The sequence below is a fragment of the Tursiops truncatus genome, chromosome 5 (genome assembly GCF_011762595.2).
Source record: "Tursiops truncatus isolate mTurTru1 chromosome 5, mTurTru1.mat.Y, whole genome shotgun sequence".
Lineage (NCBI taxonomy): Eukaryota > Metazoa > Chordata > Mammalia > Artiodactyla > Delphinidae > Tursiops > Tursiops truncatus.
Window position 1 is genome coordinate 2176768 of NC_047038.1, and position 26688 is coordinate 2203455.

Below are 26688 nucleotides of genomic sequence, written 5' to 3' on the forward strand. Positions count from 1 at the left end.
GCGGCCTTAGGCGCATCTAAGTGGATTTCCATGGCGTTCCAGTGGATTTCCGTGCTGTTCACTCACCCGTCACTCTAACTTCCTCTTCCTTTTCTCAGAAATCAGGGGAAATACTTTCATGGTATGTTGCAGTGCTGTCAAGTCCAGCTTCCTGCAGTGCGCAGATGTTCTGTGTCTGCACTAATCCAGTTGCTTCTGGCCACACGTGGCTGATGGGCGCTGGAAGTGTGGTGTTGTGACTGCGGAGCTTTTATCCAGTCTAAGTTTGGTTAAATTTGAACAGCCATGCATGCAGTGGAATATTGAGAAGGCCGCGCTCTGCTCCGGAGCCCGGGCTGGGTATCGGGGCACGTGGGTTTTGCCACTCGTGTCTTTGGGCATTGTTCACTTGGTCCAGTATTTGTAAATTAGGGGTGTATGGGTGTGTACAAATGTCTGTTTCTATCTCCTCATGTATTTTGATGCCATTTCTTTTAAAGGCACCAGGCAGCAGAATTACTGCATTGGTTGCTTTTGAGATAAAATAAATCATCTTGTTTTTTATATAAATAAGGTGTCTTTAGCATCTCAAGTTGGTAGTTTTTATTTATGCATTGCTTAAACAATGACAATAATTTCACCCCTCCGTTGAAAATCGAGATCTTTGAATTTGCCCATTTCAGGTATTATTTCTTAGAACAGGAGCTAGTCTGAGTAATGGCCTTGACCTCTCATTTTCTGTTGTTGGCGGGGGTGGTGGTTTATGAATCCCAACGTCATTTGCCTCTTTCACATTCAATCCAGCATAAACAGAAGAGCCAAGAAAGTTACCTAGTCTCCATTTTATAGGTTCTGGGTAACTAACACCTCGTCCTCTCCACTGAGGCAGGCCAGATAGAAGCAGAAGGTGGAGCCGTGGCAGGAGGCTGACAGTGTCCATTGCTTTGTTGCAGGCAGGGCTGGGTTGAGTCCTCCGGCCTGTGGCCACAGTAAGGCTTCCTAACTCCTCACCGTGTTTTCCAGTCCCCCCTGCACCTCTGCCAGCCCCCACCGTGTGCCCTCCCCACTGCCGTCCAGTGCTCGCCCAGCCGAGGGCAGCAGTGGGCGGTGGAGCCATTCCTGACCCTCTCCCTTCCTTCCTCGCAGGCAGAGCTCTCTTCCCAGTGTTTTATGTGTGGGTTAAAGTAGGATTACTAGAAGGAAGAGAAAATGGTCTTCCTGCAGTGATAAAATGGGCACTGATTCAGATTCGTGCTTGGGCCAGGATGGGGCTGCCGACGGTGTTCTCTTAGGGGTGTGTGGTACCCTTTACATGATTATCTCCATCAACCCTTAGAACAACTCTATGAGATAGTTCCCCATTTCTACTGATGAGAGAATTCAGGTTCTGAACGGTCATATGATAAAACCAAGAGCGAAAACCCAAGAATTTTTTCTTGCCCATTATGTCGTGCTGCTTCTTGGGTTGGTGATGGTAGGTGTAGCAGCTGATGTTTGCAGAGCACTTGCTGTGGGCCCGGCACACACCGTGATATCCGTGTTCTAGCTGAAGTAACTGAGTCACGGGGCTTGTAATGCGTGAGCTCCCAGGTGGTGGGGTGGTTGGGGGAGGTGTCTAGAGCCTGGGCCAGTCCTCGTACAGCGCACACCATCAGCAGTGCCGGTTCCCCCGCGAGAGTCTAGCCCCAGGCCAGCACCAGTGTCCGTCCAGTTCCTCCGTCTGACATCTCGTCCCCCATCCTGGTCCCCATCCCCTCTTGTGTTTGCTCTTCCCATGATCAGTTCTTCCAGTTTGTGTCTTGAGCGTCTCCTTCGTTCACTCACGCTCTCTTCGCTGCACACTCCACGCGGCGAGACATAAAAGTCTGTCTTTCCTTCTCACCTAGAGCTGCGCTGCTGATCCAGCCTACGAGGCAGAACAAACCCTTTCTTTACTCTGCGGCTTCCTGAATTGTCCTCCTCTTCTTGTTTACTACACAGTTTTTCAAAAGAAATGTTTCAGGAGTTTATTGTTGTTCCTTCTAGCGCTCTGCTTTCCCTCTTTATCTCCATCCTCAGCGGTTTGCCTCTTGATCTCATTACCAGAAATGCCCTGCAAAGGCCACCTGTGGGCTTTCCCAGGTCCTCATCTTCCCGGACCCTGCAGCCCAGTTCCATGGACAGACTCCAGCTCGCTGAAACTCCCTCGCCCCTCGACTTCTCCTTCAGTCTTCGCTTTCCAACCTCTTAATTGCATGTGTTCTTGCGCATTGTCAATCACCCCAAAGAGGAGGAGATGTGCGCCTACTTGGCGTCCCTTACTTACTCTCCAGCAGGAAGGAGACACCTTCTTCAGTAGGCGTGAGGGCTTCCCCTACAGGCCTCTTCCAAGTCCAACTTGAGCTGAGGTTTCTGTGGTTAATTCCACACTTGTAACTGAAAGGTTGTACCTTTTGAGCACCTTCACCCATCCCCCCCACCACCACCTCTGGCAGCGGTCAGTCTGACCTCTGTATCTATGAGTTTGGTTTTTTTAGATTCCACATATAAGTGAGATCAAACGGTATTCATCTTTCTCTGACTTATTTCACTTAGCACAATGCCCTCAAGGTCTATCCATGCTGTTGCAAATGACAGGATTTTCTTCCTTTTTTATGGCTAAATAATATTCCTGTGTGTGTGTGTGTGTGTGTGTGTGTGTGTGTGTGTGTGTGTGTGTGTGTGTCACATGTTCTTTATCCACTCATGCTTCAATAGGCACTTGGTTTGTTTCCGTGTCTTGGCTCCTGTGATTAATGCCGCAGTGAACATGGGAGTGCAGGTATCTTTTTTTTTTCTTTTTAAGGAACACTTATTTATTTATTTATTTATTTTTGGCTGCGTTGGGTCTTCGTTGCTGCACGCGGACTTTCTCTAGTTGTGGTGAGCAGGGGCTACTCTTCGTTGCAGTGCGCGGACTTCTCATTGCGGTGGCTTTTCTTGTGGAGCACGGGCTTCAGTAGTTGTGGCACATGGGCTCAGTAGTTGTGGCTCACGGGCTCTAGAGCATAGGCTCAGTAGTTGTGGTGCACCGGCTTAGTTGTTCCGCAGCATGTGGGATCTTCCCAGACCAGGGATCGAGCTGGTGTCCCCTGTGTTGGCAGGCAGATCTTAACCACTACACCACCGGAGAAGTCCCGCAGGTATCTTTTTGAGTTAGTGATTTTGTTTCTTTCAGGTATATACCCATAAGTGGGATTGCTGGATCATATGGTAGTTGTATTTTTTTTAATAGATCTTTATTGGAGTATAATTGCTTCACAATACCATGTTAGTTTCTGTTGCACAACAAAACGAATCAGCCATATGCATACACGTCCCCATATACCCTCCCTCCTGCGTCTCCCTCCCACCCTCCCTATCCCACCCCTCTAGGTCATCGCAAAGCACCGAGCTGATCTCCCTGTGCTATGCTGCTGCTTCCCACCAGCCAACTATTTTACATTTGGTAGTGTATATATGTCAATGATACTCTCACTTCGCCCCAGCTTCGCCCTCCTACCCCATGTCATCAAGTCCATTCTCTATGTCTGCCTCTTCATTCCAGCCCTGCAACTAGGTTCATCAGTACCTTTTTTTTTTTAGAATCTGTATATATCTGTTAGCATACGGTATTTGTTTTTCTCTTTCTGACTTACTTTACTCTTCATGACAGACTCTAGGTCTATCCACATCACTACAAATAACTCCATTTCTTTTTATGACTGAGTAATATTCCATTGTAAATATATGTACCACATCTTCTTTATCCATTCATCTGTCAGTGGACACTTAGGTTGCTTCCATGTCCTGGCTATTGTCAGTAGTGCTGCAGTGAACATTGTGGTACATGTCACTTTTTGAATAATGGTTTTCTCAGGGTATATGCCTAGTAGTGGGATTGCTGGGTCATATGGTAGTTCTATTTTTAGTTTTTTAAGGAATCTCCATACTGCTTTCCATAGTGGTTGTATCAATTTACATTCCCACCAACAGTGTAGGAGGGTTCCCTTTTCACCACACCCTGTCCAGCATTTATTGTTTCTAGTTTTTTTGATAATGGCCGTTCTGACCGACGTGAGGTGATACCTCATTGTAGTTTTGATTTGCACTTCTCTAATAATTAGTGATGTTGAGCATCTTTTCATGTGCCTCTTGACCATCTGTATGTCTTCCTTGGTGAATTGTCTATTTAGGTCTTCCACCTGTTTTTTAACTGGATTGTTTTTTTGATATTGAGCTCCATGAGCTGTTTGTATATTTTGGAGATTAATCCCTTGTCTGTTGTTTCATTTGCAAATATTTTCTCCCATTCTGAGGGTTGTCTTTTTGTTTTGTTTATGGTTTCCTTTGCTGTGCAAAAGCATTTAAGTTTAATTAAGTCCCATTTGTTTATTTTTGTTTTTATTTCTGTTACTCTAGAAGGCGGGTCAAAAAAGATCTTGCTGTGATTTATGTCAAAGAGTGTTTTTCCTATGTTTTCCTCTAAAAGTTTTATAGTGTCTGGTCTTACATTTAAGTCTTTAATCCATTTGGAGTTTATTTTTGTGTATGATGTTAGGTAGTGTTCTAATTTCATTCTTTTACATGTAGCTGTCCTGTTTTCCCAGCACCACTTATTGAAGAGGCTGTCTTTTCTCCATTGTATGTTCTTGCCTCCTTTGTCATAAATTAGATGCCGATATATATGTGGGTTTATCTCTGGGCATTCTGTCCTGTACCATTGATCTGTTTTTGTGCCAGTACCATACTGTCTTGATTACTGTAGCTTTGTGGTACAGGTTGAAGTCAGGGAGTCTGAGTCCTCCAACTCTGTTTTTCTTTCTCAGGACTGCTTTGGCTATTTGGGGTCTTTTGTGTTTCCATACGAATTGTAAGATTTTTTGTTCTAATTCTGTAGTTTGGTAGTTTGATAGGGATTGCATCAGTGTTTTATAGTTTTCTGAGTACAAGTCTTTCGCCTCCTTAGGCAGGTTTATTCCTAGGTATTTTATTCTTTTTGTTGCAATGGTAAATGGGAGTGTTTCCTTAATTTCTCTTTCTGATTTTTCATTGTTGGTGTATAGGAATGCCAGAGATTTCTGTGCATTAATTTTGTATCCTGAAACCTTACCAAATTCATTGATTAGTTCTAGTAGTTTTCTGGTGGCATCTTTAGCATTTTCTATGTGTAGTATCATGTCATCGGCAAATAGTTTTACTTCTTCTTTTCCAATTTGTATTCCTTTTATTTCTTTTTCTTCTCTGATTGCTGTGGCTAGGACTTCCAAAACTATGTTGAATAAGAGTGGCAAGAGTCTTGTTCCTGATCTTAGAGGAAATGTTTTCCGTTTTTCACCATTGAGTATGATGCTTGCTATGGGTTTGTCGTATATGGCCTTTATTATGTTGAGGTAGGTTCCCTCTGTGCCCATTTTCTGGAGAGTTGTTATCATAAACGGGTGTTGAATTTTGTCAAAAGCTTTTTCTGCATCTATTGACATGATCATATGGTTTTTATTCCTTAATTTGTTAATATGGTGTATCACATTGATTTGCGTGTACTGAAAAATCCTTGCATCCCTGGGATAAATCCCACTTGATCATGGTGTATGATACTTTTAATGTGCTGTTGGATTCTGTTTGCTAGTATTTTGTTGAGGATTTTTGCATCTGTGTTCATCAGTGATATTGGTCTATAATTTTCTTTTTTTGTGATATCTTTTTCTGGTTTTGGTATCAGGGTGATGGTGGCTTCGTAGAATGAATTTGGGAGTGTTTCTCCCTCTGCAGTTTTTTGGAAGAGTTTGAGAAGGATTCGTGTTAGGTCTCCTCTAAATGTTTGATAGAATTCGCCTGTGAAGCCATCTGGTCCCGGGCCTGCCTCTCCTGTTCTCCCCTCGGCTTCCTTCCTATGCCTCCAAGGACCCACGTGACCTGGAGGGGGCTTTGGGGGGCAGGAGACTGGCCTGGGAGCTCAGCAGGCTCCCCCGGCCCCTGTGGGGAGGGCAATTGCCCACTGCTCCTTTCCTGCTCCTCCCGGAGGGCCCCTCCCGCCTGCCACTCCTGATCTCCCTGGCCTCCCTCCTATGCCCCCAGGACCCATGAGGCCTGGATGGGGCTTTGGGGGCTGGGGGAGCAGCTTGGAAGCTCAGCAGGCTCCCTGGCCCGAGTGGACCAGGCGTTCGCCCTCCACTCTTCTCTGGCTCTTCCTGGAGAGTCCCTCCCACCTGCCTCTCCTGATCTCCCCAGCCTCAGGGGTGCTGATCTTGTCTGGCCTCCACTTCTCCTCCCCCCTTGGTCCCCCTACATCCTACTGGTTTACTTTGGGGTTCCTCCTGCCTCCTTGGGGGTCAGAGTCCCCCACCAGTGGCCGGCAAGCGCCCTAGTTGTGGTGAGAGGCTGACTCCGCGTCTTCCCACAGTTCTACCTTGACTCCTCCTCTGGTAGTTCTATTTTTAATTTTTTAAGGAATGTCTGTACTGTTTTCCACAGTGTCTGCACCAATTTACATTCCTATCATAGTGCACAAGGGTTCCCTTTTTTTCCCGCAGCCTCACCAATACCTGTTATTTCTTGTCTTTTTGATGATAGCCATTTTAACAGGTGTGAAGTGATATGTCACTGTGGTCTTGACCTGCAGTTTCCTGATGATTAAGGATGTTGAGCACCTTTTCATGTACCTCTTGGCCATGTGAATATATCTTCTTTGGAAAAATGTCTATTCGAATCCTTTGCCCACTTTTTAAAATTTTTTTGAAGACTTTTTTCTTGCTGTGGACCATGTTTTTTTTTTTTTTGGCAGATATAGTGCTCACTTATTCTCTCCATGTTTAAAAAAGAATTTCAGAATAACAAAATAATTTCACACACCATACAATTCAGGGTAGGGTTGGGCTCGGGACCGTCTCGCTGCTCACAGTGTGGGCAGAGCCCTCTGTGTCCAGACGTTTTTTGAGCTCGTTTAGCGTTCAGCTCTGAGTCCTGGTCCCAGTCTTGAAACCACAGAAAGTTAGGGGGTGGAATTTCCTCAGCCACAGGGATGAGGTTCTTGTTCAGATGGGAGGAGAGAGCTTCCTTCCTGCACGGGATCAGTAAAGCCTCTGATGCAGAAACATGAGGAAGCAAGGGCAGAGGGCACCGGGGCTGAACCAGAGGGGCCTGTCGTGGGGGGGGGGAGCCCTCTCCCGGTCCAGCACTTCCCTGTGCTCACCCCTGTGTCTCCACTCAGTAGAAGGGGCTGCCTGAGAGCAGCAGCAGCCAGTATATTTGGTGGAGGAACTTTCTCCTAGTAGCTTCCAGAACCTGAAGACAGGGCCCAGTAGAACTTTGACTGGACTCATGAGATCCCAGGATGCCTGGGAGCTACAAGCCCTTGATTACTGAGATGACCCTGCCAATGGGCCCAGCCCCTGGAAGGCACGGTCCCATAGTTTTGCAAGGACAGCCCTTGACTAGGGCAGATGGACCTGCACAATCACACTGGAGTGGGACAGATAGACTCCACACTGCTCAGACCAGAAATCAATGTCCCGAACCAAGTGTTCAAAAGACACAAAGTGGACAACCTTCTTAAGGTTGGAGAACACATGGCTAGCCTCAAAGGAGAAACTCTCTACACTGCTGGATGGGAAAAGGCAAAGGAGAGTAATGATGCAGGACGGCCTGGTTGGCATCTAGAGGTTGGACAGTTAGCCCATATAAACTGTCAGTGTACTGTTGGTCTGTCCACCAGTCAGAGACAAAAATCTCAGTCTTTCCACTGTCCAGGAGTTCCGGCCACAGACCCTCCTCTTCCAGGTCCGACACCTGCTTCTTTTGACACCACCTGTAGGAAGACAGGAAGCTAGTCTGTATACAGGCCCTGGGAGTGACCTCCCAGTTTTCCTCTGCCCCCCAGGCATCTCCTCCAGTCGGCACCGTCCATTTCAGGAGGCCTTCGCCATTGGGGTTCAGGAGGAGGTTGCGTCCTATGGTTGTGCTCTCGCAGAAGCAGCCCAGGACACAGGGCCTGGGGTCGTTGGCGGGGGCAGGTAGGTGTGGAGGATGGGTGACAGGTGGCGTGGCCTCGGGCCAGGATTCTCAGCCACAGGGCCTGGCAGTCCACCAGGTCGTGCCAGTGCCGGCACCCCTGCGGCAGCGCCTGAGCAGAATGTGTTGGGGCACGTGGCTCAGCACCGTCACAAGCAGCTCCGATGACGGTTGGCCCAGACCCAGCGCCTCCTTGGGTTCGGGGTCCTGAGCGGGGACCCCGGTGGGCGGGCCCCTGGAAGCTGAGGTGTGCATGGTCTCCTCTCCAGGCCCGGCTGCAACTGCTTCTAGGGGGAGAGACATGGTGAACAGGAGGCACAGTAAGCAGATGATGTACTGTCGGGAAATTACTAAAAATAAAATCCCGAGCTTCTCGAGGGGGCGGAGTCAAGATGGTGGTGTGAGAAGACGCGGAGTTTGCGTCTCCCTACAACGTCTCCCCACAACTAGGGCACCTGCTGGATGCTGGTGGGGGACCTCAAGGCCCAAGGAGATGGGAGGAACCCCCAAGCGAACCGGTAGGACGTGGGAGCACTGAGGGGGGAAGAGAAGTAGAGGCCGGACAGGACCGGCACCCCTGAGGGGTGGCTGAGAGGGGCGAGGGGTTCCCACACCTGGAGGGACCCTTGGGGGCTCGGATCGGGGGGTGGGGGGAGTGCGCCCAGCGTTTCCCCCGCCCAGTTGGCCGGAGAAGTCTGCCCAGCTCTTGGGCAGGGTCCTACACCCTCAGAGTTGCCATCCCGTCCGGGCTGCGCTGGCCTTGGGGGCGTAGGAAGGAGGCAGACGGGAGGGCACTCCAGAACCTGAGGAGCAGCAGAAGGAGTGGAGGGCGTTTGCCCCACCCACTCGGGCCCCAAGAGCCTGCTGGGCTCCCAGGCCTGGTCCCCTGCCCTGCAAGCTCCCCCGTCCCCCCCGCCCCACCACACTGGTCCTCTGGGGACCATTTTTAAAGTCTCTATTGAATTTGTTGCAGTATTGCTTCTGTTTTATGTTTTGGTTTTTTGGCCATGAAGCATATGGGATCTTAGCTACCTGACCAGGGATTGAACCCACACCCGCTGCATTGGAAGGCGAAGTCTTAACCACTGGACTGCCAGGGAAATCCCACTTTGCCCACTTTTTAATTGGATTTATTTTTGTTATTAATTTATGTGTTCCTTATATATTTTGGAAATTAACCCCTTATCAGATGTATGGGTTGCAAAGTCTTGTCCCATTCTGTAGGTTGCCTTTTCATTTTGTTGATGGTTTCCTTTGCTCTGCAGAAGCTTTTTAGTTTCATGTAATCCCACTTATTTTTTTTGTTTTTGTTGCCTTTGCTTTTGGTGTCATATCCAAAAAATTATTGCCAAGACCATGTCAGGGAGCTTAATACCTATGTTTTCTTCTTTATGGTTTCAGGTCCTACATTCAAGTTCTTAATCCATTTAATTTTTGTGAGTGGTGTAATAAGCTAGGGGTCTAGTTTCATTCTTTTGCATGTGAAGACCCAGTTTTCCCAGCACCATTTGTTGAAGGGACTGTCTTTCATCCATTGAGTGTTGTTGGTCTCTCTCTGCTCTCCCCTCCAGCCCTCTGTCTCCCTCCCTCCTCCTCCCCATCCATGGGACCGCCTCCTTCATGACCTGCCTCGGTTATTGCTGCAGAGATGACTGGTAACTGCCTCCTTAGGTCCTGTCACTCCATCGTCATGGCTGCCTTGGTCTCTCGTTTCCATCCTCCCTCTAGACACGTGCTTGCTGTCCTGCCAGCACCTCAGACTTACACTTAAGGCTGGACTTGTCACCTGGCACAGCTGCTCTGCTCCAGCTTCCTCTTCTTGTTGACTTGTTCGTCATTTGTCATTAGAGACGCTCAGACCCCAGCGTCATTGTCGCCCCCCCGGTGGGCCCCTAGCTTCCTGTCCTGTCCCGCCAGCGGCTTCCTCCTGCTGTCGGGACGCTGCCCCCCAAGGCCGGGCACTTCCCTGACGTCCTTCCGGCAGCAGCAGCCGCTTGCTGGTCGTTGGCTCTGTCCAGCGCTGTACTGAGCCCTTCACCTGGGTTTTATGATTTGATCCTTACTGCAGCCCTGTGAGTGGCTGGTGCTCTGAATTCCATTTTACAAGCGAGGAAACTAAGGCCACAGGGGACGTACGGCCAGGGTCACCGAGCAGGCATGGCAGAGCCACAGTCTGATTTCAAAGCCCACCTCGACACTCCGTCACCTGGATCTCAGCTCTGAGCATGGTTTCCTGCTCCCTGTTCAGTAAAACCCCACATCCGTGGTCTGCCATTCCCCGCGTGCCTTGGTCTGGCTCCAGGGTTCCTTTGGGACAGCACCTGGCTCTTCCCTCGTGTCCGTGACCCACAGGGAGCCCACGCAGTGACGGAGGCACGAGAGGGAGCAGGCCAGGGCTGGGTGGGCCTGAGGTGGGCGATGCTGACACGGCAGCAACCGGAGAGAACCCAGCCAGTGCGGCCAGAGAGGAGGCGAGCACTGGAAGCTCCTCGTCGGATGTTTCTGTTTGGCGAGCTTCTGTCAGCTCTCCCCTTGTCTCGGGGCGTGGGTGTAAGCAGTCATGAGGAGTGAGAAGTCTGTGGTCTGTTTGTTTCTGCCTGTTTTAGGGCCCTTTTGTGTTGGCATGTGTTGAAATTTAGAGCAGAAATAAGCTTTTGACTCACCAGAAGTGATGCCAGGAGTCCTCAGCTGGGGGCACAGGGAGCCCCTGGCCACCTCCTGTCATGTCCAGTCCTGCTGCGTCCCAGGCTGCACTTCACGGCATGCACGTGTCCCCGTGTCCCTGGGGTGAGGGCCAGTCTAGGTGCATCCAGGGCGGGGTGGAGAGACAGGCGTGTGGAGCTGGCTTCGTGTCGTTCCAGAAGTGGGATAGAATGAAGTCATGAATTCACTCTCTCCTAGGGGAGAGTCTTCCCGGCCCTAAGGAGGATGCTGTGGGAAACCGGGGCAGAGCCTGGCTGGATCTGCTGCTGACGGGCGGGTCTGAGTGTGGGCGCCTGCCTGCGCGGCCACCTTGCCCCGGGTGGTCACCCCGTGCTGGGTGCAGAGGCCCCCTGGCCCTCGGCTCTCAGGGACCTGCCGTTCCCACCCGCGCGGCTGTGGGTTGCGCTGTCCTGGGTGCTGTGACCTGATGGGCTGCATGGTGGCTGCTGCCTTCTCGGTGGAGCTGTGTCCACGGTCAGCACCACTGAGGCTCCCGGCTCGGAGCCCCTGGAGAGCTGGTCACTCAGTGGGGAGGACGGGACAGTGGGGGCGCCGGCTTCCTTGGCTGCTCCATTGAGGGAGCAGAATGTCAGGCTGGAATTTTCTAAGTGCCCAAGGCTGTGAACGTGTCAATGCGGCAAAGAGCCCCGTGTGTATCTTCTTTGTGTAAAAGCTTCAGGTGGTTGCGAAGCGTTGGGCCACGATGTGTCTCCCCGTAATCGGTTTTATTTTGGCTTGTTTCTAGGGACATTCCGGAGAATCACTGCAGCTGCCTCGAGACTCTTGACGGACGGCGCGGACGGCAGCTTCTACGGCCTGGAGAGCTTGAACGCGTGGGTGCGCTCCATGGTCCCCACCCACCCGGCCCTCGTGCTGCTCTGGTGTCAGATCCTCCTGCTCGTCAGCCACACCGACTACCGCTGGTGGGCAGAGGTGCAGCAGACCCCCAGGTACGCGCGCTCTGCTCCCCGGGAGGCCAGCCTGGGCTCGTGTGCCGGGGCTCGGAGCAGCCTGAGCTCTGGCTCCCCTTTCACGAGGCTTTGTAAAGATTCTGCCGCATGTTAGTCTTTCTTTCACGGACACTCTATTGTAGGGGAAACGTGGTCCGACGACAGGCAATCAGAATAGCCGCTGCTTTTCACATGTGATTTCTTTGACAAGTTCTTTGACACTGTTCCATCTTACAGCCGTTTTTGTCGTGCTGTGTCCCTCCTGCTGGGTTCTCATCCTTAAATTGGTTCCAGAGCCAGACGTGTTGCGATGGCTTAACTTCATTATAAGTTAAATGTGGTTCTGGTTATTCTTAGATAATGAAGAAATTATTTAGCAGCCTTTCAAAACTACTTGGAAATACCTTATTTTTTTTTATCATTCAAGAAGACTTGTCAAGTATCTGATTGTGGGTGGCCCTGTTTTTGCAAAAAGTTGTCAGGTCTGAGTCTCTGTTTCTAGGCACCCTCTTGCTCAGCCATTTGTACATATGTGGAAAGAAAAGATTTGATTTCCGCCCCCCCACACCCCCCCCACCCCGCAGCTGAGTCCTCAGTGCAGTGTTTCTGGAAGACTCAAGAGCCGATGGCGAGGAGAGAAAGCTATGGAAATAGGAGACTGCAGGGGCTGCAGGGTTGAGGTCAGCTCCTCTCTGCTCAGCATGGAAAGACAGCCAAGTGAGGCCGTGGGTCCCGCGTTGGCTGGTCCAGTCCTCTCACTGGAAAAGCCAACGTGAGCAGCAGTGTTACACCTCTACCCTGTGCTATATGTTGTGGGACATGCAAAGGAAAAATAATCGCTGCTTCCTGCCCTCCAAGTGCTTACAGTTAGTTGGGGAGGACAGAGCAGTGAAAACATTCGACATGCTTAGAGAACAGTTTAAGCCTGTCATGATGACTAAAGTATTGTAAGAGTCGGAAACAGAAAATCGGTGTCTTCTACTTCAGAGCTTCTTCACTGTGCGTATAAATCAACTGGGGAGCTTGTTCAGATCAGATTCTGATTCAGCAGATGGCTGATGGTGCCTGGGACTCTGCATTTCTGCCAGACTCCTGGGGGTACCAGTGCTCTGATCCATGGAGTACGCTCTGAGCAGTGAGGCCCTGGGTCCTTGAGAATTTTGCCTCAGAGCACCCAGGGGGCTGTTCCAAGGACCAAGCCTGTGCTCCAGCCCACTGTCGGACCGGATGGCTGGGCACCGTAGGAATTACGGTCCTGGGCTCTTGTGTTATTGCAGCCTCCCCAGTAGCCTCCCTGGACACCAAGGGCAGGACTTGAGTTAGCTGATAATACTAACGGATGTTGGGTGGGTGGACGGTAAGTGAGAAGGTATCCACCGCCCAAATGGATCCTCAGCCAGTGTTTCTTAGCTTCTGCCCCACTCTCCTTCTCCTCCTCCTCTTCCTCTGCCTTTGCACATATGGTGGGTGGTGAGGGCAGAGGCCCACCTGGAGTGGGTTCAAGAGGAAATGGGAGGGCAGACCCCAGTCTGATGAATGGAGGGCCTTCCACAGAAGAATCATGTGGGCTCTCCAGCAGTGTCAGTCAGTGTCATGGAAGATACAGAACTGTTGGCTTGGATGAAAAGACATAAGAGTGCATGACAAATAGGTACAGTTTTATGATCCTTGATTACATTCTGGATCTGGGGGATGAAACCACTAGAAAGGACATTACTGGGTCAACAAGCTGCATTTGAATGTGAGCTCTACATAACTTGTTGCTTTTGGTTATGAGTAGTACTTAGGGGACACACTTGCTGAGGTATTTAGGGGTGCAGTCTCTTGACCTGCAGATTACTCTCAAATGGTACAGCCCCCCAGATTGCGTGTGTGTACAGTGTGCATGAGTGTCGAGTGTGTGTAGGGTGTGTGTGTGTGTGTGTGGAGCACGTGCATGTGTGTGGCGTGCGTGCCTGAGCGCAAAGGTGGTGACTTGCTAGTAGTTGAATCTAGGTGAAGAGTATGTCGCTGTTAATTAAATTATTCGTTTTTTATATATAAATTTATTTATTATTATTTTTTTGGCTGCATTGGGTCTTTGTTGCTGTGCGCAGCTTTCTCTAGTTGCGGCGAGCGGGGGCTACTCTTCGTTGCGGTGCGCGAGCTTCTCATTGTGGTGGCTTCTCTTGTTGTGGAGCTCGGGCTCTAGGCGTGTGGGCTTCAGTAGTGGTGGCTCGCGGGCTTCAGTGGTTGTGGCTCGCGGGCTCTAGAGCGCAGGCTCAGTAGTTGCGGCGCACGGGCTTAGTTGCTCTGCGGCATGTGGGATCTTCCTGGACCAGGGCTCGAACCTGTGTCCCCTGCATTGGCAGGCGGATTCTTAACCACTGCGCCACCAGGGAAGCCCTGAATTATTCTTTGAGCTTTTATATCAGCTTGAAAGTTTTCACAATAAGAGTTAAGGAAAAAAAATGACGAAAGAGGGACATTTAGAGAGCAGCTCTACACACGGTTAGGAGGAGTTTCGCTCTGGAGGGAAACAGAGACATGGGAAATGAGGACATGAGAGAGTTTCTAGATGAGAGAACGAATGGCATGGGTGACCCCTTACAGAAGAGAGCGTTATCCTAGAGTTGGCAAGAGCAGATGGGATCTAAGGGACAGACATTGGCTTTATGATATTGATTTATTTTTTTGCCAGCTTTTTATAGTTCAGTGATTCAATATGATTTCTCTCCATATATTAGCAGATATGGGAAGCTCACTGATTCTGGGTTCTCAGCTCAGTCATTATTTCCTCAGGGAAGCCTTCCTGACTTCTCTTTGATTGGTGAAGTCTCACTGTCTGCTCTTACCCCAACCTTTGCCTCTTTTTTGTGGCATGTGTTGAGACTGTAATTTGACATTTATTTGTGTGATAATTTGGTTAATATCTCTCCCTCTAGATCATAATTCCCACAAGGGCCCTCTTAGTGTCCCCAGCACTAACATGAGTTAGTGATTTAATTACCCTGATAACAGAAATAATAATAATGTATTGGTAAAGACCTTTTATATATAGATCACTAGCACTTATATAGCATTAAGTGCCAGATATTGTTCTGTGGGCTTTCCACTATGATAAGTTATTAAAATCTCTCGAAATGCATGTATATTATAGACAAGGAAACTTCTTTTCCCAGAGAAGTTGAATAACTTGCCCACTATCACACATTAACAGACATGTGTGCATGCATGGTCCCCCAACTCGATTATTTTCACCTATTATAGCTGAAAGTGTCATATAAGTGTGGGTTTATTTCTAGGCTCTCTATTTTCTGTTCCATTGATCTGTGTGTCTGGTTTTATGTCAACACCGTACTGCTTTGATTACTGTGGCTTTGTAGTGTAGTTTGAAGTCAGGGAGCGTGATACCTTCAGTTTTGTTCTTCTTTCTCAAGATTGCTTTTGGCTGTTCGGAGTCTTTTGTGGTTCCATGCAAATTTTCGAATTTTTTGTTCAAGTTCTGTGAAAAATGCCATTGGAATTTGGATGGGGATTGCATTGAATCTGTAGATTGCTTTGTGTGGTATGAACATTTTAACAATATTAATTCTTCTAATCCATGAGCATGGAATATCTTTCCATTTATTTTTGTCTTCTTTAGCTTCTTTCATCAGTGTCTTTCAGTGTATAGTTCTTTCACCCCCTTGGTTAAATTTATTATTAGGTATTTTATTATTTTGATGCAATTGTAAATGGGATTATTTCCTTAATTTCTCTTTCTGATAGTTTGTTATTTGTGTATAGAAATACAACAGATTTCTGTATATTGATTTTGTATCCTGCAATTTTACTGAATTCACTGATTACTTCTAGCAGGTTTTTAGTGGACTCCTTAGGGTTTTCTATGTACAGTATCATGTCATCTGTAAGTAATGAAAATTCTTCTTTCTGACTTGAATGCCTTTTATTTCTTTTTCTTGCCTAATTGCTTTGGCTAGAACTTCCAATACTATGTTGAATAAAAGTGGCGAGAGTAGGGATCCTTGTCTTGTTCCTGATCTTAAAGGAAGAGCTTTTAGCCCTTCACCATTGAGTATGATGTTAGCTGTGGGCTTGTCATATATGGCCCTTATTATGTTTAGGTACGTTCTCTCTGTACCCATTTTATTGAGAGTTTTTACCATAAATAGATGTTGACATTTGTCAAATGCTTCTGCATCCATTGAGATGATCATATATTTTTTATTCTTCATTTTGTTAACATGATGTATTTTATCAATTGACTTATGGATGCTGAACTATCCTTGCATCCGTGGAATAAATCCTACTTATCATGGTATATAATCCTTTTAATGTACTGTTGAATTCAGTTTGCTAATAACTTGTTGAGGATTTTTGCATCTATGTTCATCAAGGATATTGCCTTGTGATTTTCTTTTTTTGTGGTGTCCTTGTCTGGTTTTGATGATGAGTGTGTCTATTTCCAAAAGATAATAAAAATGAATTACTAGAAGTTTGGAATACAAAGTACAAGTCATTATTTTCTATCTGTGTACTCAGCAGATATAGAACTGCTCTATCAATTGTTACAGAGGTTCTGTATGCAGCTCAGCGCTGGCTCTCAGATGAGCACGGGCTCCCAGGCCACACTTCCTGGAAGTACCCATGGTTGCCACAGTGGGGTCTGTTTTTGTCTGCTTCTTATTTTGGGGATTAGATCATCATAGTCTTATGATTTGCTTTCTACCTGTCCTACCTTTTGGTGGACGGTTAGGGTCCTGCATACGCAGTCATCTTTTATTTGGGAAGTTCATTTGCTATCAGTAGCTGGCAGTGTCTGTCCTGAGGTCTTGGGCGCTTGCCCTCCTACAAACTGGGACTAAATTTGGGTTGACATTGGACCTTCTTTGTGTCCACTGCTAATATTTGAACTGCAAATTCTCCCCTTATCTTTCAGAGGCTTTTTCCCCTATAGCTATACTATTGCAAACACAGAATTGCAGCTTGAATGTAAGTCATGTTGGGGCTGGCAGGAGGGCTGACTGAGAAAGGAAAGGTTTTTTGTTAGTTTTTAATTGACATATAACTTACAGTACAGTAGAATGTACTGTTTTGTACCCGATATAGTCAGGTCACCACCACCACAATCAAGAGTTAGACCAGTATCATCGCTTCAGAGAATTCCCTCCTGTCCCAGTGCAGCCGCCCCCTCCCCCTGCCCCTCCCTCGGTAACCACTGATCCACGTTCTGTCATGATAGAAGCTTTTAAACAATTCTCTTCTAAATCCTGAGGCGTTAACAGGAAGAGTTGACACATTTCAGAATATTCTAGTCCTGGTGTCATCTTCGTCTCCACTAAGCCTTAGCAGAGACTTGTAGGCTCTTGGCCGCTGAGGTGAGGGGATTGTCTTACCCTCAAGTCAGAGGGCTGTTTGTGAGCATGGCAACTACTGTGTTTTAAGAGTTGTGGCCAGTACTGAGAGTCCCAAAGTTTGTAATTCTCATCTCCTTAGAAAGAAAAAAGACAAGGTGAGAAGAAGTAAAGATGAAGTGAAATAACCTTCACTAGTGGGGAATTAATTTTGCAGAAATGCTTTTAAACAGGGTTTCCATAATAGCATAGACGCTGTGGGCATGCTTAGGGTTGTAACTTTTCGCTGGTAATTGAAGAGTAAAGTATGGAAATGCAAAGGTTTTCTTCTGTCACGTGACGGCTTTCGTAGCAAGCTAAAACCAGAAATGTCAAAAGCAACAGCTCTGCCATCAGACACAGCCAGTGAGGTAAGAGCGCTGATTGAATGTGCACCTTTGTGGTGGGTTTTGCCTTTCAGTCCAGCATTTAAATTTTCTGCCTGTTAGATCCTCTGTTTATTTTAGCTTTCCATATGTGCTTTATCATAACTCAGAAACAGATCACTAAGAGCAGATCTCACACATCATTCTGATGTGGCAGTATTTAAAGTAACTGTCTGCTTTAGAACTGGTACTAAACGACAGTCATCTTCAGTGTTTTGAAAATAAGCCGGCTGTCATCACAGAAACACTGTCAGAGCTTCTGTTGCTCCTTCTAGAAGACGCAGTCTGTCCAGCACGAAGTCACTTAGTCCCCAGATGTCTGGAGAGGACGAGGATTCTGATGTGGCTTCCAAACTGGGAATGTGCAATAGAGAAATAGTACGAAGAGGAGCTCTCATTCTCTTCTGCGATTATGTCGTAAGTTTGAAATTGCGAGGAGGGGCGGGTTGGGGGCTGGAAAACACCTCGCGCGGATGATACTTCTACAGACTGACTTCCACCGTCCGTCACTCCACCAGAATGAAAGAATAAAATTAAAGTTGAATCCTGCTCCCAAGTATAATTGGAAATCAGGCTTGGCGTCCAGCCCTGGGAGTTTAAGTTTGTCTGTAAAAGATTCAGTGGGGAATCACTTGCTCTTCACCAATCGCAGTGCTGGGCGCCTTTGTTGTTTTGAGGGACGCCATGGAGTAACAATGATAATAAAAAGAAGTTACAAGTTTGACTGAGTGAGGTTCTGATTAAAAAAATTTTTTAATCTGTGGAAAAGGTATTAGAATGTGAATTGCTGCATTTTTAGATTCCTATTTGAATGACATTCTTTTAAAAAATAACTTTTGTGGAATTTTTGACCATAAAACTAACATCTCTTGTTTAATACAAAAAAAGTTACAAAAACCAAATAAGTAAACAGAAGAAAATAACATCTGTAATCGTATTACTCAGAGAGAACTCGTTGTTCCACTCTCACTGGGATCTGATACCTTTTCCAGGCTGATAGAAAGTGCTGCCTTCCTTTGGTGCAGACATGGTGCCATGAAGGCCGCTGTCGCTCAGCAGCGCGTCAGAAAAGGAGTAGACTCCTTCACCTGAGCTGCTTGTTGAGATCTTTTTTGCCATGATAGCAATTTGTTAATATTCATGTTTTGTTTTACATTCTTTTTTTTTTTGTAAATTTATTTATTTTTGGCTGCTTTGGGTCTTCATTGCTGCACGTGGGTTTTCTCTAGTTGCGGTGAGCGGGAGCTACTCTTCGTTGTGGTGCGCAGGCTTCTCATTGTGGTGGCTTCTCTTGTTGCGGAGCATGGGCTCTAGGCACGCAGGCTTCAGTAGTTGTGGCACGCGGGCTCAGTAGTTGTGGCTCATGGACTTAGTTGCTCTGCGGCATATGAGATCTTCCCAGGCCAGGGCTTGAACCTGTGTTCCCTGCATTGGCAGGCGGATTCTTAACCACTGCACCACCAGGGAAGCCCCTTGCTTTACATTCTTGATGTTCAAATAGTTTTTCTAACTTGTTCCACTTTTGAGAAATAATTTGATATAGTTATATAATGCTGTTTTCACAGAAAATTAAGAAAAATATTTAATACTATCTAAAATACTAAAAAGTTAATACTATCAAATTATCCCACAGTAAAAGTATTAAGCATTAACCAGATGCCACAGATTTATCTCGTTTTATAATTTCTGCCTAGGGTCATGAATTACAGTGAAAAGGCAACATATGTATTGGGTTGGCCAAAAAGTTTGTTCGGCTTTAAGTAAAAATAACATTTTCCGGGCTTCCCTGGTGGCACAGTGGTTGGGAGTCCGCCTGCTGATGCAGGGGACGCGGGTTCGTGCCCCGGTCCGGGAGGGTCCCGCATGCCGCGGAGCGGCTGGGCCCGTGAGCCATGGCTGCTGGGCCAGCGCGTCCGGAGCCTGTGCTCCGCAACAGGAGAGGCCACAACAGTGAGAGGCCTGCGTACCGCAAAACAAAACAAAACAAAACAAATAATAATAACATGTTTCATTTTCACCAAGAACTTTTTTTTTTTTTAATATTTATTTATTTAGGCTGCACCGGGTCTCAGTTGCGGCATGCAGAATCTTTTAGTTGTGGCACACGAGCTCTTAGTTGTGGCTTGCGAACTCTTAGTTGCAGCATGTGGGATCTAGTTCCCCGACCAGGGATCGAACCCAGGCCCCCCTGCATTGGGAGCACGGACCACCCCCCGCTGGACCACCAGGGAAGGCCCACCAAGAACTTTACTGAACAACGTATTCATTAACTGAACAAACTTTTTGGCCAACCCAAAATTTAAAACTGTATTTTTCTCATTTCCTTATAAATCTTACATGAAATTTCTTCCCTTAAGATCCACTTGATCTATGGGAACCATCCATATTTTGGATTCAGGAAATCTATCAAAACTGACAGTTACAGGAAATTCTTTTTTTCTACTGACCTGTCACAAAGCTGCAGCGAGGGTAACTGGAGAATTCCCGTCAGGAGGCTGGTCTGAGGCCTGGGCGAGGCAGGGCTTGCCCTGGATGGGAGCACCACCCGCTCTCGTGTCTCAGCTGGGGCCGGTCACGCCGTTCCCACTGCCCTCGGGAGGCGCCGGGCTCTAAGGTGCCCCAGACCGCCCGCGGCCCTGGGCCATGCTCTTCTCCTGTGTCCCTGAGCTGTGCCGCTGGGGCGCACCTCCCTGGGGCCTGACTTTGGACAGCTCGGCTGCGGTGCACAGTTGCGGGTGCCGGCTCTGTAAAGTGTGTTGTCACCTCATCAGTCATGGTGCTCAAACACTCAATACTTTCAGTGAGGATTATAATTCGGAGTTGGTTTTCTCCTTCCTACCACTTCCGGCCTTTTCTGTGGCGCTCGTGTCTGCTCTTGCCTCGTCCACTAGAAGATGGCCTTTCATCGTTGTCTTGTCCTCAGTGCCAGAACCTGCACGATTCAGAGCACTTAACGTGGCTCATCGTCAACCACATTCAGGACCTGATCAGCCTGTCCCACGAGCCTCCTGTGCAGGACTTCATTAGTGCTGTCCATCGGAATTCCGCGGCCAGCGGCCTCTTCATCCAGGCAATTCAGTCTCGTTGTGAAAATCTTTCAACTGTAAGTCTCCCTGGTGCCGGCTATCTCCAGTTTTCTCTGCCTTGAAAATGGAGGGTTGGTGTTTTTAAGCTGCTCTTTCCAGTGGTCAGAACCCTCTGCTCTTGTTTCTCTCCTTCTCTCAAACCGCAGCCCACCACGCTGAAGAAAACCCTCCAGTGCCTGGAAGGGATCCACCTGAGCCAGTCGGGCGCCGTGCTGACGCTGTACGTGGACAAGCTTTTGTGTACTCCGTTCCGTGTGCTGGCTCACATGGTCGACACCCTTGCTTGTCGCCGGGTGGAGATGCTTCTGGCTGCAAATTTACAGGTACTGGGAGAAAACACGGATGTCGTTTTTTACTGAAAACCTGGCAGGGCAGGCGGAACACTTGGCTGGCTCCTCCCCCACGGGGATAGTCTTCACGTGGCCACCGAGGGGAGCGTGCAACACGAATGAGCTGGTCCTTCCTTGTGTGTCCGATGTGGGTGCTTCCTGTACTTCTTCTAGTCCGCCTTTGCCACCAGAGCCAGACATGCCCCTTTATCGTCTGTAAATGAGCACAGGTGACTTTGACTCTTGTGCGTTGCAACCCCACTGACGTGTTCTTGTCTGCTTTAGAACAGCACGGCCCAGCTGCCGGCGGAAGAGCTAAGCAGGATCCAGGAGCACCTGCAGAGCAGCGGGTTAGCGCAGAGGTAACGCCGGGGCCCGGTGCTCCTTGCTTTCTGAGTGTGAAGACTAGGGTTTGCGAGGGCACAGACTCGCAGGATGAGAGGCTGGCGTGCTGTATTGGTGGGTTCACTGCAGAAGGGCCTTGAGAGAGAGCCTTCCGAAATTAACACAGTTGGATCTCAACGTGTACACAGTGAGGACCAGCTGGCAGTGTCAGCCCTGCCGCGATAATGCGCCGTGGCTGTGTGAGGGTGGCGGGTGTTCCTGTGGCCTCCACTCACCATCTGCGATGAGTCATCGATCAGCTCTGTCTTAGCAAAAATCAAAGCCTGTGATCTAATTGCTAAATAAGACCTGGCAGAGCTGAGAGACGTTACCTGGTTCTCGGCGAGAATTGTTTCTACATCTTGTCAACATTTTGTCTCTCTGTTGCTGTTTATCACCTAATTTTGTTTGCAAAGTCTTTTTGAGGCCTTTGCCAGAAATCCTGATGTCTGTTACATGAGTGTATTTCCGTGACTGCAAAATAAATGAAGAGAAGCCTTTATCTTCTCTCCTCCACAGCAGGGAAAACGTTTGTGAGAGAGAATCTGGTTACCGTACTGACTTCAGTCTTAAGAGTAGCTGTTGCCGGTTTCTTTAACCGAGAGGGGGTAGGACTTGGGCAGTACGAGGCTTTAGGTGACTCGTCAGTATGCTGGGTGACTTACGTTGTAATTTGCATCATGAAGTTGTTGTTCTCGTAGCAGGTGGTGAGAGGCGACACTATCCCTATTTTCGACCCTAGACTTATTCAGGCAGACGAGGAGGGGTAAAAATATTTTGTGCCAGATGAGGTGGTTCTTTGATGAAATGAATGTAAATGGGTATAGATTGTATATGTGGGGAGATAAAGTAGGAGATTTTGTGCACTGGGATCTTAGGTGGTCCGTTTTGTGTTGATAAATAGTGCCTGCATTAGCTGTTATGCCGTGTGTTGCCTGCTGCAGTGTTTGAGTATAAATGAAATTTCTGAAAAATACTTATGGGACATAAACTGTGGTTGTTACCAGTAAACTGGGGCCTGAATTTGCATCATGACTTGAGTGTCGATGAGAAATAGCTCTGAACAGAAAGTTTCAAACGTGTCGCCTCGCTGTAAGAAGCCACTGTTGCTCCCTCCCGTGCAGCTGTGCCCTAACCCGTGTGTGATTGGATTCCAGACACCAAAGGCTCTACTCCCTGCTGGACAGGCTTCGTCTCGCCACTGCACCGGCATCGTGTGGCCCCGCTCCTCTGGTCACGCCCCACCCGCTGGACGGGGACGGGCCCCTGGCACTGGAGACAGTGAGTCCTGACAAAGTAAGTGTCCAGCACGTCTGGGTGTGACACACAGGGCCCCCTCGGGGCACTGAGTGCCTCTGCAGCGGGTGGCTCAGGCGGCAGGACGTCCTGGCGCTCAGCACAGCCCCTGAGGGCTCTTGACCTGCCCTGTTTCTTGCCAGCAATGGGCACAGTCACATCGGCGACAGGACCCATGAGGTCCAGCCTGGGTTTTAGCAGGGGGCATGGGGTGAGAAAGGAAGTGCTGACTCGGGTCTTTAGTAGGGGCTGAGGGTCATGGTGATTAATGGAGAATCAGGAGACGGTGGCCACGGCCTGCCCAACTGGCGTGTCTCCCTTTCCTTAACGCCTGCTGACCCGCTGCATATTGACCCCACCACCCCAGGGGACCTGGTACCTTGTCATCACCCTCACTGCTCACACCTCAGAGCCGGGGGCCATTTGGGGCCTTGGTGGGGCCTTGGTAGGGCCTTGGTATGCTCCTTTCCTGGAGAGAGTTCATTTTAAATATGAACTTGGAGTCCAAAATCCAGCAGCCCAGGCGTAGATAACAGAGTCCGGGCCACTGTTCTCAGGCATGGTTTGTTCAGCCCCTCCACTGCACTGGCGCTGGGGAGAGAAGAGCAAAGCAGACCCCCCAGTAGAAGGCGATCAGCACGATGCCCAACAAGGGCTGTACAGAGGGGTGGGCCCGCTACCCTCAGTACTTCACTGAGTTTGAGGGACCGTGGAGCGATCGCCAGGTGAGGGGAGAGGGTGTCCAGACAGGTAGCAGCAGCAAGTCCAAAGACACAGCCAGTACCAGTTCCCACGGGAAAGGGCTGTGGGGCGCTGAGCAGCCCGCACGGTGACAGCGTCCAGTTTTACCAGAGCTGTGATCATGGTCCAGGGAGGCCACTTGTCCTTTGGCCTGGGACAGGACATGAGGCTCAGTAGGAGAAGAAACAAGGTGTCTCCGGTCAAGTTGAAGCCCCTTGAGAGCCTGCCCAGTCGCCTCCCGTCATCCGCCTTTTCTCCTCCCCAGGACTGGTACGTACGTCTGGTTAAATCCCAGTGCTGGACGCGGTCAGACTCTGCACTGCTGGAAGGGGCGGAGCTGGTGAATCGGATCCCTCCGGGTGACTTGAACGCGTTCATGATGAACTCGGTACAGTGGAGCCGCGGGACCCTTGGGAACCCTTTCTCTTGTTACTCACACGTGTTTGATGTGTTTCATTGTCATGTGGCCGAACAGCAGTGTGCGCCACTTACCTTTGTGCTTTAACAGCAGAGACCCTGACCCAGGCAGGACAGGGCGTTACTCCAGCCACGCTAGAGTCTAAAGGAGGGGAATTGTGCATTTAAAGAAAATAGGTTCCCTTAGGTTCTAATGAGTTCTGATTGCTTGTCTCGTGCTCGTGAGCAAACGTACTGGGATGGTGCCATGGTGCATGATTTAACTGACTTTTGCATGATGTTATGGAAGTTAGTAAGCCCCTCTCTACCTGGAGCGGGGTCCCCTCCCCACTGTGTGCAGTGAGGCCCCCCACCCTCACTAGGTGTCACACAGGCCTGCTGTGCGGAGCTGGCCCAGGAGCCCTGGCAGGGGCATCCGTGTTCCTGTCCTCCGCTGTTGGACTGGTGCTGTGAGGGCCGGAGCCCCCTTGATGGTGTTGGCACAGCCTTGGCAGAGTCCTTCTCAGACCTGCTGGGACCAGCAGCCGACAAACCTTTAGGTGTTAATAGTGCTGCCTGGAAATATGCCAAGTGGGAGGGACGCAGGGACGTGGGGGGATGGCAAGGACCGGCAGGTGTGGCGTAGAGAGCTTCAGGGTGCAGCCACATGTTCCCAAGCACTGACCCTCCCTCAGTTTGAAAGAAAGAGCTACATGGGGAAAACAGGAGAATTGGCCCAAAACCAGTTTGCCGAACTCATTTGAAGAGCCCTTCAGTGAAAGCTGATTTGCTGATAAGTGATAAATTTGCTTAATAACCAACTGAATTTTCCAAATTTGCTCATTAGACTTTTAACAGCATTAAAGAAAGGCTCAGCTGCAATGGCTAGGGGTCGATTTTGGTCGCTGACAATGACATGTGCTTTTCTGAATATTAACTAAATTAAGATTGGCCAAAAAGATCCTTAAATGGCTTTAAAAAGTTGGCAAAGCACAGTACAAATTGAAACAGTATCGTATGAAATGCTGTTTTTCCAATCAGACTTGCGGCATTTAGACGACTGCGTTGATTTATTTCAGCTGCTTTTGAACATAACTTGTCTTTTTCAAACATTGAGATGTTTGGTGTTTCACTGTTTCTTGGATGGCACATCATCTTGATTTTGTATCTTCATCAGTTAAATTTCATCATATTAAAGTTTTGATTTTAAATAAATCTGAAGACATAAAAAAAAATTTCTTTAAAATTAAAGTACCCAAAAGCGACCAGAAATACACTTCACCGATCATATGTTAAATGGAGATGTTCATTTATTTGTAACAGAAGTAGAATAAGGTATTCTTTCAAGTGTTTTGGGTGGCGTACTAATCTGTTATCTCAGAAACGTTTGCTTCTCTGCTGTGTTTCTCTTGCCCGACTGAAAGCTTGTAATCGGCATTGTTGAACCTTTAATGCCCCGATTCAGGAGTTCAACCTGAACCTGCTAGCCCCGTGCTTGGGCCTGGGCGTGCGTGAGATCTGTGCGGGCCGGAAGAGCCCCCTTTTTGCAGCAGCTCGCACGGCGACTCTGGACCGCGTGGCCAGTGTGGTTCAGCAGCTGCCCGCTGTCCACCACGTCTTCCAGCCGTTCCTGCCGGCAGAGCCCACCGCCTACTGGAGCAAGTTGGACGATCTCTTTGGTAATTAAAATCAAAGTCCCCTTATTTTAAAAAAACGCTGCAGAGCCAGTGCCACGCTCTGTACCGAGTGAAAATACAGTCAACGCTGTCGATCTGATACACCAAAGGCACTTACAGAGGCCACCGAGAACCTGCACTGGGGCCCTGGCTCTGCGTGTCTTTTGGTGTGTTTGCTGCTTGGCCGTTCCTTGACGTGGCCTGAGCTCGCGGCCTGCGAGGAACGCAGGCTCAGCCTCGGGAATGTGGGTCCTGGTCTCGCGGGGTGGTGGGTTGTGTGCCCGTGTGCTTCCGGGAGCCATGTCTTTAGTTCCCATCAGATTCTCGGGGCCAGGGGGCGACTGCCTGTCTTTCAGAGGTCAGAGCCTCTGCTGAAGGCTCTTGCCCCCATGGAGGCCTTCTGTTTCAGGGGATGCCGTGCTGTATCGGACCCTGACCACTCTGGCCCGGGCCCTGGCCCAGTACCTGCTGGTGTTCTCCAGACTGCCCAGCCACTTGCACCTTCCTCCTGAGAAGGAGAGGGACACCGTGAAGTTTGTGGTCATGACCCTCGAGGTAAGAGGCAGCTTGGGAACTTGGCGCTCAGTGCAGAGGGAAGAAGCTCCTCCATCTGAAAATGCAGAGCTGTGTGCAGCCAGGCGCCTGCGGCCTGTCCTTCCAGCAGTGACCGCTGTCACATGTCACATCCGCCCCCTGCTTTGCCGAGCTCCGTCACGCCCCTTATTGCTCCATTCCCCACGGTTGCCTTGTGAGGTTGACAACACAGCCCTTCTTGTCTCTGCCTCAGGGCAGGGGAGCGGGGGCACTCTGAAGAGTCAGGTCTGGGACCTGGGCTCCCGCCCAGGGTCTCCTGAGCATAGCATGGGGAGTCGTCAGGCACTTACATGTGAATCTTGTTTCCTTGATGCTAAGATACTTTTTTGATTTAGTACAAACCATCCATTTAAAAATTTTTTCCAGGGAAAAAGAAGCCGTGCAACTGTAGTATGTATCCTAATTTTAGATACTTAGTAAATAATAATCTGAGAAATTTGTTATATTTTAAATTGAGCAATAAACCTGATATTTCAGCTGTGGGGAATTGAACACTGTGTTAATACTTATAAACACCCCCAAAACGTGTACATACGTGTGTGCATTGCCTTTTTCTACGACTTCTGGAGAAGAGAGTTTGGCCTGCACCCTTGGAGGCAGAGGACACGGCTGACCCAGTGCTGACACCCCCTGCCGCCTCCCAGCGGGGAGGGGGAGCGTCCAGAGGGCATTCGCCCAGCTGTTCAGAAGGCGACAAACAAGCGCCTACTTGAGCCAGGCCGAGCCAGATAGCTGTGACCCCTGCCCTTTAGGCTTCAGCGTAGTCGGAAGGCTGGCAAACAAGCG

General features: G+C 48.9%; 1 protein-coding gene across 15 annotated transcripts in view; it reads left to right on the forward strand.

The window, feature by feature from the left end:
- The window catches only part of HTT (huntingtin), a 137239-nt gene that overhangs the window by 91096 nt on the left and 19455 nt on the right, over positions 1-26688 (forward strand). For all 15 annotated transcript variants that reach the window (XR_012331826.1, XR_012331825.1, XR_004526584.2 and 12 more), the window contains 9 exons: positions 11435-11639; positions 17676-17817; positions 20324-20503; positions 20633-20809; positions 21101-21177; positions 22357-22495; positions 23502-23624; positions 25098-25311; positions 25718-25863. Coding sequence is in view for 12 of the 15 variants with exons in the window: in XM_073804773.1 (XP_073660874.1) it covers positions 11435-11639; positions 17676-17817; positions 20324-20503; positions 20633-20809; positions 21101-21177; positions 22357-22495; positions 23502-23624; positions 25098-25311; positions 25718-25863 (1403 nt within the window). In the remaining 3 variants the exon portion in view is untranslated. The remainder of the gene's footprint in view (positions 1-11434; positions 11640-17675; positions 17818-20323; positions 20504-20632; positions 20810-21100; positions 21178-22356; positions 22496-23501; positions 23625-25097; positions 25312-25717; positions 25864-26688) is intronic.